Source organism: Syngnathus scovelli, chromosome 12 (genome assembly GCF_024217435.2).
Source record: "Syngnathus scovelli strain Florida chromosome 12, RoL_Ssco_1.2, whole genome shotgun sequence".
In the NCBI taxonomy this organism is placed as follows: domain Eukaryota; kingdom Metazoa; phylum Chordata; class Actinopteri; order Syngnathiformes; family Syngnathidae; genus Syngnathus; species Syngnathus scovelli.
In genome coordinates, this window is record NC_090858.1 from 11,987,936 (window position 1) to 12,008,252 (window position 20,317).

Consider the following 20,317-nt stretch of genomic DNA (forward strand, 5'->3'; position numbering starts at 1 on the left):
CGCTCCAGCACTCATCTTCCCCTCGGTCCCTTTTTTACTCTCCTCCTCCTCTCTCCATCCCTTTCTTCCCTCTCATCCCTCCCCCATCTGTGGGAAGCCGCTTTGCGCATGTCGGCGATGAGTCAATTTGTGGAGGCTGAGCGCACGCACGTGTGTTGTCGTCTCCCATAAAGGCATCTGCTTCAGTCTTCAGTCTGTCTGTTGCAGCACAAAGGGGTGGGGGCGGACCACGCATAGCGCCACCACAACCACAAGAAGGCAATGCCAAGGAGGAGGAGAAGGATGCAGCAGCTCGGCGACTCTGCCTGTTGACGAGAGTTTGGCAAGCTTGGACCCCCCCACTCCACACGTGCATGAGGAGCCATGGCCAGCGCCCAGCCGGGGGTCCACGCCTTAAAACTCCAGCCACCTGCCGTGTCGCCAACCCTGAGGAACGGCAGCAACTTCATCAAATGGGACGAGGTAAGAAGGCTGCAAAAGTGCAAACATTCATTCATGAAACACATTCAAGCTAAAAGAAATGTTTCCTGCTGTCCTCTTTGAGCCAAGGCGCAGATTTCATGGTATAAGTGTCATCTTAAATTCTGAGGACCTTGTTTCAATTGACTCAAAATTGGCACAACACATGGTGAAATCTTTACTAGATTTTTTTTTTTTCAAACAAATCTGCATATTTGTTACATTCATTGACAGAACACCGCAGTTTTAGCTTAGCTCACTACTCTTCTCTGAAACAGTATTTTTTCTATTCATTTTATGTATCTTCTAAAAGTAACTTGTGAAAATGAAGTTTGAATTAATATTTTTATGTTGTGCATTTTTTATGAAGTAAAAAATAATTCCGTCATGTTAATGAAAATAGCAAATTATCATTTCTTAATCACTTTCATTTTTAAATAAAAAGAAAATCCAGCGCGATTTTAAACAAATTTTCTCTTCTTGTAAGCTAAAATTTATTTTATGCATTACATGTTTGCTTGCATGTCAGCAACATGAGTGTGAGTCTGTATTGGTATGTTCAAGTGCCCTCACAATGGAAACGTGTAGTGGTGTGGTTGCTATGGTAACTGTCATGGCTACCCCTACCTAAACAGAACTGATGCAAAATGTGATAGGAATGAGGTGTGTGTGTGTGTGTGTGTGTGTGCGTGTGTGTGCGTGTGTGTGTGTGTGTGTGTGTGTTTGTGTGTGCGTGCATGCGTGCGTGCGTGCGTGCGTGCGTGCGTGCGTGTGTGTGTGTGTGTGTATTAGAGAGAGTGAGAGAGAGAATGTGCACATAAGTGTGTTTTCTTTTTTTTACCTGCTGGCTGTTTTAAGAGTTGGTTGCCATGGCGACACTTGACAGGGATCGAGTTGGCCATCCTCAGCGCTTCGAGTTCTACTTTTTGGTCGTCGGCTTGTAAAGGTGCTCGGCATGAATCAAAAGTACAACCACTCACACATGGTTCAAATTAGAATTGGATTTAAAATGGTGACTTCAAGGCAGGTTCTCTGAAGAAGAGCAACGAGGCCGTCAAGTTGGTTACAAGTGTTTTCTTCTGACTTTTCACATGTTCCTCCGCAGGATCTTTCCACTGTAACTCCTGTGACGCTGTTTGTCGACCCTCATGGACTTTATCTCTACTGGACCGACCAGAACAAGGTGCACGAGTACACGTAACACACGACTGCATGGATACTATCGGGTGTATTCAGTTTTACTTATCCACCAACATTCACTTGGGAGACCACAATTGGTTAGATTCTCGTCAGCAAGATGTCTTCCTATTGTACATATATAATTGAAGCTTATTATTTGAATTCTGTTTAATCATGATCTGGAGATGAAAATAGCATTACATTATCCACATGCTTTACATAAATAGGAAGCAAACAGCCTAAAGATGCTCAGTATGTGGCCGTTATCATTGATTGTCAACATGCACATAATTTGGCGCCTCTGCAGGAAGCAGGATTAAGTGTGTTCATGTGCGCGCGTGTGTGTGCGTGTGTGTGTGTGTGTGTGTGTGTGTGTGTGTGTGTGTGCACGCGCTTGTGGGTTTACGTTTTCCAGGAGAGCGAGTTGTTAGACTTGACCCATGTGAAAGATGTCCGGACGGGCAGGAGCACCAAAACTGCCAAGGTAACGCCAGCCTCTTCACTTCCTTCACCTCAGTCTTGCTCGCCTTCTTTGAGTCGCAATCTCACTGACTCTTTATGCAAGGAAAATTTAGCACCTTAGAAATCATTTCATGCCCATGTGCTCATTGTGTAGTCCGAAAGCACGACAGTATGAGTGCAACAGTGCACAGCCATGTTCCAAAATGGATTCTGTTTGTTTTTTGGCTCAAAATTCTAAACGTGAACTCGTCTGACAGCTTTCCAGATACATTTCAAGTATTGACAGGACTTTGTTTTGTACACAGTTTGTTCTGTTGCAGCCATTTTCCAAAATGATTGTGCCTTTTTGGCCAATAGGAGGCCAAGCTGCGGGAGCTGCTGGATGTGGGCAACCTGGTGGGCCGGCTGGAGAACCGCATGGTCACTGTGGTGACGGCCTCCGACATTGTCAACGTCAACCAGATCATCTTCATCGCCTCTCAGGAGGATGAGGCCAAGGTACCACGACCAGGAGGAGGTGGAGAAAGATGATGGTGATGATGCTCTTTGTAGGTGTGGTGTGAGGAGCTCTTTTGTTTGTCTTCCAACCTGCTGAGCCACAACCTCAACAGAGACCACAGCCTCCTCAAAGCGTGAGTCAAGATACACACACACAAAACACAGTCTGGTGCTTTTTGTCTTATTGATGGGAGGAAGCTCAAATTTTCCAGATTTTTGATGAACCGATTTACTAAGATTTTTTTTCTTTTTCTCTTTTTGGTATATTTTTAACTCTTCAAATTGAGTCAGTCGAATTGCTGAAAAAAAAAATCCAATCCATCTGACTTTGTTCCTGCAGGTACGTGAAGTTGACTGTGCAGCCCAACTCGGAGGGCAGAATTCCCGTCAAGAAGTGAGTGAAGCCTGTCTGCCCTGTTTGCGGCCAATCTGCTGAGACTTCATAACTTTACTCTTTCCCGTCGCCTGCTTCCCAAAATAAACTCAATTCCATGTGCACTTGGGAAAGCAAAAACAGGGACAGGATCCAGCAAAGTGCCTAATTCAGCGCTGACCCGCTAATGGGCCGGCGGCACCACATATGAGACCAAGATGAAGGAAGAACACGGAGGGTTCGCAAAGCCAGATGGGGACACCGTCGCCCTTTCCACCAACCGGGAATTAGCGCGATGCAAAATTGCGGGTCAAACACCGAGAAGTTATAGTTTGAAGTGAAGTTTGCCCCCGGAATTAAATTAAAAAAATAAACTGGGGGAAAGGTAATTCGTGCAACATGATTCAAATGAAGTCACTTAATGCATTTTTTGTCCTTTTTCAGTCTGAGTAATTGTGATGAAAAGCAGAACTCCAATCTCAAACAAAGCGTTTCTTGTTTAAATGCGGGACGCTTCTTCGTAAAAGGACCCCAGCCAAGTAATCTGTGGCATCCCTCCAGACCAGAACTCGTCTGCAGTCCACTCAAGGACAAATTGGGACCGTTACAGAATTTGAAGTGATTTTGTGATGTGAGGAAATAGTGATGTGATTTATCCCCCCCCCCCCCTTCCTCCATCTCTTTCAGTATCGTTCGCTTGTTTTCATCAGACAGAAAGCGAGTAGAGAACGCGCTGGAGAACTGCCGACTTCCTTACGGGCGGGTCTGTCAAATAGTTTTTCTGTTTGTGAATTGCTCAGTGTCCCAGACATTTTGTAGATTTGCCATCAAGCTACTTTCAATCAATTCAATTACATGATAATGTGAAAAATAATGTGGGTGTTCTTGCGTGCACTCAACAGGGTGACGCCATCAAACTGGAGGACTTCTCTCTGGAGGTGTACAAGAGCTTCCTGGAGCATCTTTGTCCTCGTCCAGAGCTGGCCAACATCTTCCAAATGCAGTGAGTGCGCCGCGACGTCTTTGAGCGAGCAGCGTGATGAAGTTGTGCTTGTCCTACTTGTTAGAACACACACACGACTCACTTTGATGTGCAAGCGCAGCAGGAACGTGTTCACTGCGCTTTGCCCACATTTTCATGTCTGAAAATGCATTTGCGCACCACAAGCCACTAAAAAAAGAAGTTCTGCCTCGCACCAAATGTGTCATGCCCATGAAAAAGAATTGAAAGCAGTTTGTGGATATGACAAAGTTGCGTTCCCTGTAGGGGAGGCAAAGACAAAACCGTGTCGTTGGATCGGATGACGGATTTCATCAACTTCAAGCAGCGGGACCCCAGACTCAACGAGATCCTCTACCCGCCTCTCAGGCCCGTTCAAACCCAGACGCTCCTCGAAAGGCACCAAAGCGACAAGACGCTGCTGGAGCAGGGTGACATTAAAGCACACCCATCAGCAAGATAAAGAAGAAAAAAAATACATTAATGAGAGAAATAGATGCTTGACGGAATGATAGATCAATATTTATGCATGGATGGATGGCCGAATGCAAATTCGAAAGACGGACCGACGGTTTATTCATGCGTATGTGTGTCTGTGTGTGTGTTGGCCAGGCTTGATCTCGCTGCAGGCCTTCTGCAGTTATCTGTCAAGTGACGAGAACGGCGTCATCCCTCCGGAAAAACTGGACCAGTCTGAAGACATGAGCTTCCCGCTGTCGCACTATTTTGTCAACTCCTCGCATAATACGTACCTGACAGGTCCGCCCGCCCGCACGCACTCAAGCTGAAAAGTGATCAACAACCCACAACAAAACTTTTATTCTTGTTGTTTTTCCCCAGCGGGCCAGCTGGCAGGAAGCTCGTCGGTGGAGATGTACCGACAGGTGCTGCTGGCCGGATGTCGCTGCGTGGAGCTGGACGTGTGGAAAGGTCGCACGGCCGAAGAGGAGCCCATCATCACGCACGGCTTCACCATGACTTCGGAGATCTCCTTCAAGGTCGACACAAACACACACTTGGGAAACCATGCTTCTTGGTTACTTACATGCTTCTATCTTACTTCTTGGTTGTGCTTATTATATTGATTTTTACTTACCTATTTTGCCATTGTCTATTAATAATTTTGATTCAGTTTGTGTTTTTTTTGTTTGTTTTTTTAAACCAGGAAGTCATTGAGGCCATTGCAGAGTGTGCCTTCAAGACATCACCTTTCCCGGTCATCTTGTCTTTCGAGAATCACGTCGACTCGTGAGTTATTTTCATAAAAAAATGATTTAACTGCTTTAGAAAAAATTATTTGCAATACATCACCAACTTTTCATTTTTACCCAATTTGTCCGACTTGAATGCTGCCTCCTAATTGGCTAAAATATCTTTCTATTAGTTTGAAGCAGCAGGCTAAAATGGCGGAATATTGTCGATCAATCTTTGGAGAGGCATTACTGATCGACCCGCTGGACAAATACCCGGTAAGCACTCGTAGTACACGCAAAGAAAAATAGAAAAGATTTGTGACAATGCTTCATCCTGATTTTATGACAGCTGGAGCCGGGCATGCCGCTGCCGAGTCCTCGGGAACTGATGGGAAAAATTCTTATCAAGAACAAGAAATCGCACAAAGCCTCCTCTGGTGGCGGCAGTGACGTCAAGAGGTTGACGGAGCAGCCGACCAATCAGGACACGGAGCCCGTGTCGCCTAGCAACAACAACACAGGTATAACGACAACATGAGGAGGGCCTTGCGCAAAGTAAATTATAAGTAATTTCAGCTCTTTTTTTTTCATTATTTATTTAACCACACAAAAGAAAATTGAAAATATGTAAAATCATATTTTCTGTTATTTGGAATTTTAGTTTTTCCAATAAGTGAATACATTTCCACAATGTGCTGCTTTTTAGGGCTCATAAATTCTTTATTTGGTATAAAGGAACTAACTGTCCATCGATCCATGCCAGCGTTGTTTAGTGACAGGCAAAACAACAAAATGTTCTCTGCTGGCATCAGGGACAATCAACCGCTTTTTATGTGAGACCGCACTACATCTGCAAACATCTAAAGACTTTTATTGGACATATGATTGAATGAAAATATAAATGATGCTGTGTGAGTGAAAGTAACCCCCCACCCCCCCACCCCCTCTCCTGCAGAAATAGAAGCTGAAAGTGAGGAAGAGGATGATGACGACGACGATGACGGTAAAAAGGTCAGTAGTGACGTCACGTTACATTTTACCATGAATGAGCTCAAATAATTTTGCACCACTAAAATCAATTGCAATCATTTGTCCCGACCAGCACGCCAAATAGAAAATTTACGTTTTTAAAATAGCTAAAACAACTTTGGCTCTCCTTTCCCATACGTGAGAACGCTGAAACTAAAGATTCTATTGAATAATCAATACATCTGTTATATTTGTATTTTTAATCATTACATTCCAAGGATGTGGAAAATTTGAAATTAATGTGTAAATGATGAATCAGTTTGATTAATTGCTAAAAGGGTGGAAACACTGAGCAAGCCACGGCTGGAAAAACATTTATTATTTTTTTCTGGTCAGGGCTCAGCAGAGCGCGAGGCCGTGGCCACAGAGGAGATGTCCACACTGGTCAACTACGTGCAACCCACCAAGTTCAACTCCTTTGAGGCCTCTAAGAGTAAGCCAGAGCACTGAATGACAAGCGGATGTTCACCTCGCCATCTCCACTGAGCAGGAGACGTGCTCAAGTGTGTGTCCTGTTATCCTATGTGTGCGCGTGCGTGTAGAGGCAGCCCGCTGTTACCACATGTCGTCATTTGTGGAGACCAAAGCTCTGGAGCACCTCACCAAGTCACCAGTGGAGTTTGTGGAGTATCCTTAGCAACTGTTGCCACAGGCGACTGCTCACATCCTGACTGCTTCTTTCTCTTTAGATATGATGCCTTTGCCGCTGGAATGCTTTTGATCGCTCATGTGAATATGTAAGCGGAGTACGCTGGGCCTGGGGACAGAATATTAGGTAGACCTGCACGGTCTAATCAGATGCAATACCAGAGCCGCATTGAAAATGAAAATCTGCTGCATTTTGATTGGCACTGAGCTACCTCTTTTTTTTTTTTGTTAGGAACAGCTCTCGATATTTTGTTGCACAAGCGCACGAATGATCCTATTGTTAAATGATTCCCTCCTGGCAGGGAAAAAACAAACATAATTTTCATCTTTGGATCTCATTAGAGTGTGTACCTAGTGAGGTGGCCATTGGGTGTATTTCTTTGTTGTTGTTCAAGCTTAGCAAAAATAAATTTTAAAATGTCATACTTCTTAACCAGGCACCAACCAGATACAATAAATCGCAGTTAAGTCGGATTTATCCCAAAGGAACCCGAGTGGATTCGTCCAACTTCATGCCACAGCTTTTCTGGAACGCCGGCTGTCAACTGGTGGCTCTCAATTATCAAACCATAGGTGAGGAGTGCACGATTCCCAGATTTTTTTCTTTGCTCATTTCCTGCTTTATCATATGGTTGTCATTGGAAGGACCCCAAATTGACCCTAAGGTGGCTGCTTTTTTTGGCCACGGCTTTTTGAGACGTTTTTGTGGTTCTCCTCATGATGTTTCACGTTGCTAATTCAAACTGGTTTAAGGGGCAGAGTTTCCAAACATATTTAGGAGTGGTTTGTGTCAAAGGACACTTGGAAATGATCAAAATGGCAGACCTCATGTGTATTTTTAGGCATGGCTTCTTAAGACTTTTTGTGGGTCTACTCGTGATAGACGTACGTCCCCCAAAAAACAGAAGCAATTTGAGGTTATGTGTGAATTCTTTGTCACAGATCTGTCCATGCAGTTGAACCTCTTCATGTTTGAGTACAACGGTCGCAGCGGCTACAGACTGAAGCCCGAGTTCATGCGGCGTCCGGACAAACACTTTGACCCTTTCACCGAGAACACGGTGGACGGTATCGTAGCCAACACGCTCTCCGTGAAGGTCCGCCAGTAGGAAGCCGCTTCACCTCATTTGAGAAGGAGGCTCGTGTCAGCTCGTTTTCACGCCGGGCTTTTTAGGTGATCTCGGGCCAGTTCCTCACCGAGCGCAGGGTGGGCGTCTATGTGGAAGTGGAGATGTTTGGGCTTCCTGCTGACACCAGGAGAAAAGCTCTGAAAACTAAAACCTCTCAGAACAACAATGCCATCAACCCGGTGTGGGATGAGGAACCTGTCGTCTTCAAGAAGGTGCGGAACTGATCGTAGCTGTCTCAAGCATGCTTCAAGGGCTGAATTTTATAGAAAATGGCAGACTTCTTTTTCTGCCACAGCTTCTTTAGATTTTTTGGAGGGGGCACCGACAATTGCTCTTAACATCACTTGGTCAGAATGGTCGAACGGGGCGCTTATGTTGTCCTGGTTCTCTGCCAGGTGATTCTTCCTACACTGGCCTCACTGAGAATTGCCGCCTTTGAAGAAGGAGGGAAGTTCATCGGCCATCGCATTATTCCAGTGTCTGCCGTACGACCCGGTACGTGCTGTTCTTTGGCTCTCAACTCCGGTCACGTTGAGATCTCAAGACGATGCTCCTGCTCTGAGTGCGTCCGTGTGTTCTTTCAAGGGTATCGTTATATCGGCCTGAGGAACGAGAGGAACCAGTCACTTATTCTGCCCGCCGTGTTTGTCTACATGGAAGTCAAAGACTACGTCCCAGACACCTTTGCAGGTACGCACGAGGCCAAAGAGTAGTTGTTTTTTGTTTGTTTATTTGTTTGTTTGTTTGTTTGTTTGTTTGTTTGTTTGTTTGTTTGTTTTTATGTACGCATGACTTGGCACCGTGAATACAAACCATAAAAAGCACAATAAAACGATCAAAACTGGCTACGCACGCACGCACGACCGGTGTTCCGTTTGCCTTCCAGACGTGATCGAGGCGCTATCCAACCCGATTCGATACGTCAACCTGCTGGAGCAGCGTTCCAAGCAGCTGGCCGCTCTCACGCTGGAGGACGCAGATGACGACGTGCAGACCGAGGTCAGAAAGAAAGAAATTTATTTCTTGTCAGGATGACAAGAAAAGAAAAATAACTGCTAGAAAAGCCTGTTTGATCTCTGAACAGCTTCTAAATCAATTGGGAAAAAGTCAAATTGTAACTCAAGGTTCAGTCAATTGGGAAAAAAAATTAATGATCAATTATATATATTCATTTGAACTTTTCAGGACGAAGCAGAAGGCTGCGCCGAGCGTAAAAACGATCCCAAATCGGCGTTGGTGGAGAACGGACTGAGCCCAGCCCCTGGACCCATGGGTCACACTCCCATCGTCGCGGCTCCCAAACCCTCTGCAGCCAATCAGCAAGCAGCTACGTCAGGTAGTGGCACTGCCATAGGCTTCGAACAGAGGTCTGAAGACTTTTGTTCTGAGCCCTTGACCCGGACTGAGATACAAACCAAAATCAGCCTAATAGCATGTTTCATGATGTTTCATGATTATTTGATGATGAAATGTCCCTTACAGGTTTCTTGTCGCGTGTTTACCTTCAGATGCAGCCAAACCAGCAGCAAAGAGTGAAGATTTGGTGTTAAGTGTTTTGATAGGTCAGTCTGTCCATCCAATAACGTTGGCTTCACAAGGTTCAGCTCACCAACCAAAAAACATACTCTGCCCACAAAACAACACTCACTCACCAAATGTCCTTACTTTGCTCACCACTGGTGGAATGGTTCAATTGTTTTGTCGGCAGACATGCCCGTGTGCACGTTGGCCACCCTGCAGCAGTCCAAATTGTACCAGAAGGAGCAGCGGCGTCAGTTCAAGGAGGTGAAGGAACTGGTGAGGAGACACCAGAAGAAGACCTCCGAGCTCCTGCGAGACATCAACAACAAGTACAAGAAGACGGCCAGACAGTGCAGCAAGAGCAGGTGGGAAACACACTGGCTACACTCGCATGCGACTAAAGGAGCCCCCACCGACCCACCTGCTCACTCAGGAGCTCGTCCGAGGAGCCTGACGAGCGTCTCCACTCGCTGCGAGACGAGCAGTGCGAGCAGCTTGCGACACTCCGCCGGGAGCAGTACTACAGCCAAAAGTATCTGCAGAGGGAGCACATCAAGACGGTGAGCCCACGTCCACACTTTGACCTCCACCAAGAAGCGGACGCTTAATTGGGTCCTGTTCTACTTGAAATTGTCAAATCACTTTTATGAAAAGCCTGTTTTTTACGTTTGTCATGACTTTTTTACTTTTAAAACATGGCCGTTTAAAAAACTTTTATAGAATCGCCATGTTTGTGGTTCTTTTTTTACCATAAATTTTTGCTTTATTTCACTTTCACAAACTGGCTTGGAATATTCATTTTACCTTTAAAAACTTACTTCGTTTTTAGCTTTGGCCCTTGATGTGTGCGTTTCACTTTTGTAACTTGGCTTGTTATTTTTACAAGCACATGGCTTTTTTTATTTTCTTTTTTTATTACTTATTTATAATATTTTATATTTATATTTTAAAATATTTATATGTATTTTTTGATTGATTTAATTTTTCCTACTCTGATATTTGACATTAGCAGCCGCTAAATTAGAAGAGAGGAATCTTATTTGTTTGGGGCTGTGGTACTCTTGACAGATCAATCTGGACTGTTTTGAGGGGTATTAGCGCCATTCACATATTGATGACAGCATAAAATGAGCGATGTTTACAAATGTCACGTCGGCCTCGTCGCTAGTCTTGCGTTCCTTTTTATTCTGAACGTCAGATTATAAACTTTTATCGGCCTCGCAGCTGAACGAGCGACTCTGCAGCCTGGCTGAAGAGCATCACAGCGCGCAGATGAAGAAACTCAAAGACATCTGCAACAAGTAAGTGTAAGAGCTCCAAATAGGCTCTTGCCCTGGATCTTGTGCCATCGTCTCAGGTTACTGGTGTTTTTTTCGCCGCCAACTCAGGGAGAAGAAGGATCTGAAGAGGCAGATGGACCGAAGAAGAACGGAGAAAATCAACTTGGCCAAGACCAAAGAGAAACATCTAGCAGAAGAGTAGGATTTCTTCTGATTGCAAAAATCAAGCTCTGCCGTCATCGGATTGAGTTGTTTGGAAAGCTTTTGTCTCCTCTCTGCGCCTGCGTGTGTGTTCTAGAGAGAAGATGGAGATCAACAAGCTGTACGTCAATGAAGTGGTGCAGAACATCAAACGGGTGAGCACGGACACAAGTCAAGTCGCGCATCTTTTTCCTCTGTGTAATAGAAAGTGGTCCGCTTGTGTGTGCTTATAGCTGGAGGAGACCCAGGCCAAGCGCCTCGAGGAGCTGGTGGAGCAACACAATCATCTGCTGCAGGAGATACAGCAGCAGAAACCCAAGGTTTGGAACAAATAAAATATTACTAATAATAAAATTGGCAATCGGCTTCTCTGGGCCATATTTCATGAAGCTGAGGTTTGAACTTTGACCTAAACAACTTTATGAATCTTTTGAGCGTATGCCATTCAGCTGCAGGGCGCTATCGAGGCCGAGTTCCGGGAGAAGTTTGAGCGTTTGCCTGGCGAGATTCGAGACTTCCTGCAGGACAGGAGGCCGGAGGTCAGAGGGCACAGCAAGTCCCGACCGTCCACCCCCAACGAGATTCTCTCCGAGGACGACTGACCGGGCGGGAAATTCCAAAGCAAGACAGCAGCCGTAGGCAAACTAACTTTTTGTGCAATGACGACTTGGACCATGGGTTTGGCTCTTTGATGTGCCTCAACGTTGAGGCATATTTCAATCATCTTCCAACCTACCAACTAACCGAGCTCGCAAACAGCCTGCCGGCTTCTCCCCTGGCCCACCCACCTACCTACCAAACTTTTTGAGTTGCCTAGCAGCCAGCTTTCTAGCTTCTCAGTCAATGTACAATCAAGCTGGCGACCAGCAGACCGACCATACCATGTCTGACTTCAAGATTCAAGAGTTTTTTATTCGCCATGTTTGAGCGTGCCAAACAAGGAATTTGACTTCGGTAAATCACAGCCTCTGTTCAACATTTAGGTGACTAACAACAACACTCAGGTCATGTGAAAAATGGAAGATATTCTCAAACATCCCCTGATCTTAAACTCCCAAGAGGGCAAGGAAAAACTCAAAACTCCAGCTAGGAGTTGCTGTAGTTGTTTTTTTTGTCCTTTGTCTTTTTTCTTGTTTTGCTAACACCCAAACTAAATCCTCTACCCTGGACTGTGAATGGGTTGAAGTAAGTTTGGAATTTATTTATTTCTTCATTTATTTAAGCAAATCAAATCCCAGAGAGTAGAGCAACTTTAGAGCTTTCCTTTTTAGGCCATGGGCGCATCTTGAAAGGAAATTGTTTTTTTTTTTCTCTCTGCCACCCTGCATGAAGTTTGATGCATTTATTTAAGCGATACAAGATGGCAACTTTCTAATGGTGACTTTGATACTGTAAACCTCATTGAAATGTTGTCGCATACCATACCAAGCCATTTCATATCTTTCACACACACAACACTTTTCAAAATACCCTGCTTGTGCAGCAGCAGCATCCTTGTAGACTTTGTTGCCGCCTCTCTGTGTGAGGTATTTGTTTCGATGATACTTTCAAATAACAGCTCTCAATCAAAAAGCGCGTGTCTGATGAACTGGTACCATTTCCTTTTCCCTAGTCCCCAAGTCCAAATGTTGATCAATCATTATTTAATTGATATCTATTGTGTTTCTGATCAAAAGGCTTGAAGTGAACGGGCGATTCAACTGCGCATGCTTTGCATTTTTGGTTTGATTGCATCGTGATTCAACATTAAAAGGTTTTGACGAAAAGCGCTCAGCGCACGTCCTTGGGCCTCATTGTGGCTGCAGAAGCATAGAGGGCATTCCTTAGTCCAAATGTTGCACACACACTTGAATCTTGCACTTTCTTCCCCACTCCTGACTGACAAATCCATAAGTGCACTTTTGCAGTCATAAAAGCAATATAGCTGTGCCAGGTGAAGTTGACAAACTAAAATCTTATGATTGAGGTGTAGTTCGAAATTGTTTAAAGACCTCCAAATGATTAAAAAACACGTGAGCAAGATTTTGTTCATGTTTACCTGTGGGCAACACAAAAAAAATAGACGAAATTCTTTACACAGAACTCAAAATAGTTTAGTCTTTATAATTGTCAGCTGTGAAGTATGACAATTCAACTGCACTTTGAAGAAAGCAAAGTGATACGCACAAAATGCTAATTGAATAAAGCCAATGCTTGTTCACCTGCGCAGGTCCAACACAGGCTGAGGGTGACTGACACACACACACACACCCCTCCCCCTCCACACGAGCAGCCCCTGTGCCTCTCTGCCGATAGTGTGAGGAGGACACTTGCTGCTATCAACACCCATAAGGCAGCAAGCCCAGACAACATCCCAGGTCGAGCGCTGAAGGACTGCGCTGAGGAGCTTAAGAGTGTCTTCACAAACATCTTTAACACTTCCCTCCAGCAAGCCATCGTCCCATCATGTTTCAAGGCTGCCAACATCATACTTGTGCCGAAGAAAACTGCCCCATCCTGCTTCAATGACTACCGCCCCGTGGCACTGACACCCATCATCATGAAGTGCTTTGAGCGGCTTGTCATGACACACATCAGATCCATTCTCCCCCCCACCCTTGACCCCTTCCAGTTTGCATACCGAGCCAAACGGTCCTCTGAGGATGCAATCTGCTCTGCCCTCCACTCAGCCCTCACCCACCTGGAAAAAGAGAGACTCGTACGTGAGATTGCTGTTTGTGGAATTCAGTTCTGCTTTCAACACCATTGTACCACAACGACTCATCTGCAAACTCGACAAACTGGGACTCAGTACCTACCTCTGCAACTGGCTACTGGACTTCCTCTGTCAGAGGCCTCAAGTAGTACGTGTTGGCGACAATATCTCAAGCAGCATCACGCTGAGCACGGGGGCCCCCCAAGGCTGCGTGCTCAGTCCGCTGCTCTTCACCCTGCTGACGCATGATTGCACTGCAACTTACAGTAACAACCGCGCGCTGAAATATGCCGACAACACGACTCTGGTGGGTCTCATCACCGGGGGCGACGAGACTCAATACAGGTTGGGGGTCGACCTTCTGACCACTTGGTGCAGGGACAACAACCTCCTGCTGACCAAGGAGATTGTTGTTGACTTCCGGAAGGGTCACACCCACAAGACCTGCCACTGGCCATCGATGGTGCTGTGGTGGAGAGAGTGAGCAGTACCAGATTCCTGGGGGTGCACATCAGTGAAGACCTCTCCTGGACCACCAACACTGCATCACTGGCGAAGAAAGCTCAGCGCCGCCTGTACTACCTGCGGAAACTCACGCAAGCAAGTGCTCCACCAGCCATCATGACCACATTCTACCATGGCACTATTGAGAGCATCCTCTCCAGCTGTATCGCTGTGTGGGGTGGAAGCTGCACTGACTACAACAGGAATGCCCTGCAGCGCATAGTGCACAGCTGGAAGGATTATTGGTGCTTCACTCCCCTCCCTGAAGAACATTTACACCTCCCATCTCACCTGCAAGGCGACCACGATTGCGAGTGATGTGAGTCACCCCGCTCACACTTTGTTTGATCTACTGCCCTCTGGGAAGAGGTACAGAAGCCTGTGCTCCTGCACCACCAGACTCACTAACAGATTCATACTCCAGGCTGTTAGGATCTTGAACTCTCTCCCCCCTCTCCCCCCTCGGCTACATGACGTCCTGGCCTTTTGGGTCACGATGGTTGCCTTGCACTACTCCACTTGCACTACTCCTCCTGTACTTTTGCGCTATTATACTGTCTGCTGTATGCACAATTGCACCATTTCCACCACATTGCTCTTATTTATTCATTGTATGTGCCTTCCTATTTTTACTTTTTGTATTGTTTACTTGAATGTGTAATATGTCTTGTCACCGTGGGATAGTAGGAAACGCAATTTCAATCTCTTTGTAGTGTGAAGAAATTGACAATAAAGCAGACTTTGACACACACACAAATATCTTTGTGCTTTGCATGCTTTGTGGACGACACATGTATGACATCGCTTTGAAGTCTTGGACAAGCGTTTAAAGACAAGCAAAGATTCTTTGAATTTCTTTTTTTTTTAAATGTGAATATTACATTTGTGCAATTTGAAGAAAGCAGGACAATCCAGCACTTTTCACCCCACTCAGGGTCGGTTAAGGCTTCAAATTCGGCTTTCAGTACAGGGGTGAGGGTGGATGACCTCACGCCCCCCCCCCCCCCCCCCCCCCCCCCCCCCAGCCGACCAACAATTTTGGGAGTATGGCCGTCACAGATGGAGAGGTTGTGTTGAAGAGACAACCTGCATGGGCATAAAGTTCGGGGGTGCAGCCAGCGGCACTGGGCATCAAATGTTGTCCAAAAAGATCCAACTGTCAGGAAAAGCAGCTTACTTCAAAATCAATCATAATTGAGCATAAAGTTCGGGGGTGCAGCCAGCGGCACTGGGCATCAAATGTTGTCCAAAAAGATCCAACTGTCAGGAAAAGCAGCTTACTTCAAAATCAATCATAATTGAGCCTGAAATGATTTGCAGAAGCCACGATTCTATGTTGCTACTGAAAGCGTGCTGCCTCTGGTTTTGGGCAGTTCGCTTTTCATCCAGCCAGTGGAGCTCGCGAGGTGCTCCTCTTACTTTTTCCGAAGAAGAAGAGCAACGCTTAACTGCTCTCAGCCTCAGCACCAGCGGGCACTTCTATCCTCCCGCCTCCCTCCCTCCCTCCTCCCTCTCTCCAGCCTCAGCATCACAGCGGGCTCTTCTGTCTTACCTTCGCCCCCACTGCGGAACATCGGGCCGTTTCCCTGACCTTCGCCAGACAGCAGTGCACAGCCACCCGCGGGCCACCATGGACAACAGCGGCAAAGAGAAGGAGGCCATGCAGCTCATGGCCGACGCCGACAAGAAGGTCAAAGCGTCCGGCTCGTTTCTCGGCGGAATGTTTGGGTAAATGGCCGTTGAACTCGCGTTCACGTGAATATCGTCTACGTGTATGTTGAGTTTACATCTGTCTCGTGTTGCGTATGCGGCATATTCGTCTAAATGTGACGTCATTATTTCAGGGCGTTCTTTTTTGCCTTGCTAAAATGGAGGGATGGATGGATGGAGAGATGGATGGATGAATGGGTGGATGGATGGATGTTTTGCTCGTCAGTCACGATGAGATCTCGCGGGGGCATTTTGTGTTATTCGGTCTACTTGCAAACGTCGTCACTCGCACTGCGTGTGCCTGTCACACACCGTGCGTATAAATAAAACCAATAAAAAAACACCACAACATCCACTTCTGCGTGGTGCGCGAGGGATACCATCATGAGACGAGTCGCTGCGTGCGTGGCAGCGATGGAAGAGATGCGCATGCGTGTTTGGTGCAACTCTTGGGGCTACGAAAAACACGATATTGCGCATTTTCAATTAGCGTCTGATCGTATAATTGTCGTCTCGTTGTTTAAAAAGTTTTCAGAAAAAATGACGGCAAATTCAATGAACAAAAATAATTCAGGTGACCTAATTCAGCATTTACATATTACTGTGACCACAATTACTGAAAAAAGCAGACCTAATCCTATTTTATTTTGCTAGCAAAATGCATTGCTATGATTTATTGATATTGTGACAGCATTTAAAAATGACTTGGTGCAGTACAGTGATAGTGGTACAGTAAAGTTCATTCATTATTACGATGATGCTTATGATGATGATGATGATGATTATCCTGTTGGTGGTATGAAGAGCTGTATGGATTCTTCACACTGACTGACGGTTGAGTGTAAACAAACAATTGCAGTTTTGTGCATTTGTTAGTGCTCAAGCTCACATTCCTAATAATGCTCATTTCACGCTGAGTCACAACGACAGTAACATTTGAGCAAATCGAAGCATGGCCCCGGGCCACATAATGATTGTTTTTGCTTGTGTGTCCACCCATGCGCCTGTTACATGTGTGCAGTGGAAACCACAAGGTAGAGGATGCCTGTGAGATGTATGCTCGAGCAGCTAACATGTTCAAGATGGCAAAGAACTGGAGCGGTGAGAAGACACACACACACTCAAACACTCACAATTCCAAGGTGACCAGTGGACAGATGCATAAACGTGCTGGCAAGCACAAAGGCCGTTCGTGGCTCAGCCAATTGAAAGTTGACAATAATGTGCTTAGTATATTCAAATATAAAGTACATGCAGCTACATTTTCTATTCTATGAAATGCTTTTTTGCGCTACATCTATGAAATTTTTATTGACTAATTACCAGCACAACAACTTGAGAGCAACAGTCGTGAGCAAAGCAGCAGTCATCATGTATGTTTTTGTGTGTTCGTGCGTTAGCTGCAGGAAATGCGTTCTGCCAGGCGGCCCGTCTCCACATGCAGCTTCAAAACAAGCTGGACTCGGCCACCAGCTTTGTGGATGCAGGCAACGCTTACAAGAAGGCTGATCCGCAGGGTGAGACGTGCCATTTCAAGCACACTGGCTGGGCCACAGTGTATATGGAAACAAACGTGCATTGTCGCTTTCTCTGCAGAGGCCATCAACTGTCTCAATCAAGCCATTGACATCTACACTGACATGGTGAGTGGCATCTTGTGTGCATTTGTGAGTGCCGTCTTGTTTTCGGGATCTGTATTAACTTATTCTAATCGTTCAGCACCGATCACACAGCATTGCAATTAATTCACACAAATTGTTTGTAAATGTGCAAACATGTCAAATTTAGCAGTTAGGCTAAATGCTATCTTGTTTTTATTCCATTTGATTGATAATTCACACGCAATTCATTATTAGTCATTGCACCAAAGAGCATATTTCAATCATAATAACCTCTTTAGAACTATTATAAAGATGTGTCCTGTAAAGTAGTATTTGTGGCATTTTTACATATTATATGTATGATGACTTGCAGGGTCGCTTCACCATCGCTGCCAAACATCACATCACCATCGCAGAGGTCTATGAGTCGGAGTTGGTGGACATTGAGAAGGTGAAACACAACAACTTTTCTTCCTCAGTCCCCATCATGGCCATCGTCCATGTGGCGTTTGTGTCCCGCAGGCCATCGCACACTACGAGCAAGCGGCAGACTACTACAAAGGGGAAGAGTCAAACAGGTACTTTTTGGAGGCAGTGTGGTCAGCGCCGCGGAAACCCCGACTTTAGCCGTTGTGTCGTTTCAGTTCGGCCAACAAGTGTTTGCTGAAGGTGGGCCACTACAGCGCCCAGCTGGAGCAGTACCAGAAGGCCATCGAGATCTATGAACAGGTGGCGTTTCGTGATGGATGGATGGATGGATGGATGGATGGATGGATGGATGGATGGACGGACGGACGGACGGACGGACGGACGGACGGACGGACGGACGGACGGACGGACGGACGGACGGACGGATGGTCGGAACATAATCTACACCTTGGAATTCCCTGATGCCCGCATCACTCATCAAAGAGTGGTTAAGAATCCTACTAAAAGTGTGTGTTTGGCCAGAAGCTGAAAATGGCTGATGACCAATACCAATCAACTCTATCAAAGAATGATGCCTAGTGTGTGTGTGTGTGTGTGTGTGTGTGTGTGTATGTGTGTGTGTGTGCGTGTGCGTGTGCGTGTGTGTGTGTGTGTGTGTGTGCGTGTGCGTGTGTCTGTCTGTCTGTCTGTCTGTCTGTCTGTCTGTCTGTCTGTCTCAGGTGGCCATGAGCACCATGGACAACCCTTTGTTGAAGTACAATGCCAAAGAATATTTCTTCAAGGCTTCCCTGTGTCACTTCATCGTGGATGAGCTCAACGCCAAGGTCACACACTTGCCAACTAAGCATTGTGCACAAACCCACCTTGCTCCATTTGTTGTCATTATTTGCATGACTTGACACCTAACTGTATGTTTGCAGTTGGCCATCGAGAAGTATGAGGAGATGTTCCCCGCTTTCTCAGATTCAAGAGAGCTGAAGCTGTTAAAGGTAAAATGTGTTTTTTAACTTTTTTTTAATGAACATAAATGTACTGCTCTGAGAGGTTTTCAAGCCTTTTGCTAGCACAGCTGTCTGCTTTTCATCATATTTCAGAAAAGGCTATATCAACCCCCCAAAATGTAATGATTTACTTGATTTGACTTTTTTTAGATGGACTTTTTTTAAAAAATTATTTTGTGATCATGCATACAGTATATACAAGTGTAAAAAGAATGCTTGTCAGTGTGTTTCAAACTGTGCTACTTCATGTTGAGGGGGTTGGGTTTCAAACCACCCCTGCTACAAGTGAAATCCACATTATAGAAATACCCATTTGAAATCCTTTGGACGCATGCTCTTATGAAATTTATGGCACTGTATTTAGTCCCCAAAGGTCTTTATGTTTTATGTATTTATGATCTTGGATAACCTTGTCAGTCAATGTGAAATAAATACAAACAGGTATGTCCTTGAGTGTGTACCTAATATAGTGGTGTGTGTCCTCATATGATCTACTACATGGAATTATTTTCCTATATGGTACACAAATGTGCATGAAATGAAAACAAGCCCAAGTTGCTACAACACAGGTCTTAATACAGGTTTGAATGCACGTCATGCTCATTCTTCTCATTGTGCATTATTTTGACATAGCCTTCTCGTCGGTGTGCACACAGAAACTTCTGGAGGCTCACGAAGAGCAGAACAGCGAAGCCTTCACCGAGGCCGTCAAGGAGTTTGATTCAGTTTCCCGCCTGGACCAGTGGCTCACCACCATGTTGCTGCGCATCAAGAAGACCATCCAGGGGGACGCCGGGGACCTGAAGTAGAGCAAGGTGGCGGGCGGGCAGCTCAGTGGCCACAAGCTGAACTTGTACATATCAGTCTGCATGTGATCAAACCAAACAAGCTAAGCATCACCGGTAGACCACCTCTGTGTGTCCCTACTCATGCTCACACACACGTACATACACACACACACTGTATTGTAACACTGGAAAAGTATGAATGGGTTTGTGTGAATATGATTATTTGATAGGGAATATGAGCAGATAATAAGGAATATATATGTTTAAGATATTTAATTTTCCATATGGACATTTATTGTTTATTATGGTGCTCAGTGTTAATAATTTGCCCTTTTTTGGTTGTGTCCACTCTTCAGTGACATCATCACTCACTGCTCGTCTCCCATAGCGACCACTCCAGGGCCTGATTTATGCATGTCTGTGCTCATGTTGATGTGTTCGCTGTGTCGTGCTTAACTGTGGGAAAAAGCACTCGTGCCTGTTGTCTGGTATCGTTTGTGGGCAATGGGTAAAAACGTATCTTGAAATAAATACAGTATCATGACAGATATTGTGTGTTTAGTTTTTTTCCCCTACAAATTGAATGAGCCGAAATGGAATCTGACATCAATAAAAA

General features: G+C 45.4%; 2 protein-coding genes across 3 annotated transcripts; both read left to right on the top strand.

Moving 5' to 3' along the window:
• The first annotated feature begins 72 nt into the window (after positions 1–72).
• Positions 73–12,739, top strand: plcb1 (phospholipase C beta 1). The gene is made up of 32 exons (XM_049735114.2): positions 73–462; positions 1,565–1,642; positions 2,054–2,122; positions 2,458–2,598; positions 2,653–2,732; positions 2,939–2,992; positions 3,659–3,734; positions 3,874–3,974; positions 4,239–4,402; positions 4,584–4,730; positions 4,812–4,969; positions 5,137–5,219; positions 5,356–5,440; positions 5,514–5,685; positions 6,120–6,175; positions 6,530–6,626; positions 6,736–6,820; positions 7,290–7,414; positions 7,784–7,938; positions 8,016–8,183; positions 8,367–8,466; positions 8,557–8,661; positions 8,858–8,970; positions 9,157–9,307; positions 9,480–9,533; positions 9,680–9,857; positions 9,926–10,052; positions 10,717–10,793; positions 10,881–10,970; positions 11,071–11,128; positions 11,207–11,293; positions 11,423–12,739. Exons 1-32 carry the CDS (start codon positions 364–366, stop codon positions 11,573–11,575), a joined length of 3,486 nt encoding a protein of 1,161 aa, XP_049591071.1. The 5' UTR covers positions 73–363; the 3' UTR covers positions 11,576–12,739.
• A 2,863-nt stretch (positions 12,740–15,602) lies between these two features.
• napba (N-ethylmaleimide-sensitive factor attachment protein, beta a) lies at positions 15,603–20,249 on the top strand. 2 transcript variants are annotated; one of them, XM_049735181.1, is made up of 10 exons: positions 15,603–15,900; positions 16,904–16,983; positions 17,283–17,399; positions 17,479–17,525; positions 17,857–17,934; positions 18,006–18,061; positions 18,128–18,212; positions 18,632–18,736; positions 18,833–18,901; positions 19,547–20,249. In XM_049735181.1, exons 1-10 carry the CDS (start codon positions 15,803–15,805, stop codon positions 19,715–19,717), a joined length of 906 nt encoding a protein of 301 aa, XP_049591138.1. In that variant the 5' UTR covers positions 15,603–15,802; the 3' UTR covers positions 19,718–20,249. The 2 variants fall into 2 exon arrangements, with proteins under 2 accessions (XP_049591138.1, XP_049591139.1); XM_049735182.1 differs by having other exon boundaries at positions 15,606–15,900; positions 19,570–20,249.
• Positions 20,250–20,317: the final 68 nt, after the last annotated feature.

What these genes read in the sequence shown, in the direction of transcription:
- plcb1 (XM_049735114.2), top strand. Translation starts at nt 364, where the DNA reads ATGGCCAGCGCCCAGCCGGGGGTCCACGCCTTAAAACTCCAGCCACCT. An exon ending in GGAGCACCAAAACTGCCAAG is followed by an intron (nt 2,123 to 2,457) that starts GTAACGCCAGCC and finishes TTTGGCCAATAG; the next exon opens with GAGGCCAAGCTGCGGGAGCT. An exon ending in CTCCTTTGAGGCCTCTAAGA is followed by an intron (nt 6,627 to 6,735) that starts GTAAGCCAGAGC and finishes GCGTGCGTGTAG; the next exon opens with AGGCAGCCCGCTGTTACCAC.
- napba (XM_049735181.1), top strand. Translation starts at nt 15,803, where the DNA reads ATGGACAACAGCGGCAAAGAGAAGGAGGCCATGCAGCTCATGGCCGAC. An exon ending in CCATCGAGATCTATGAACAG is followed by an intron (nt 18,213 to 18,631) that starts GTGGCGTTTCGT and finishes TGTCTGTCTCAG; the next exon opens with GTGGCCATGAGCACCATGGA. An exon ending in TGGATGAGCTCAACGCCAAG is followed by an intron (nt 18,737 to 18,832) that starts GTCACACACTTG and finishes GTATGTTTGCAG; the next exon opens with TTGGCCATCGAGAAGTATGA.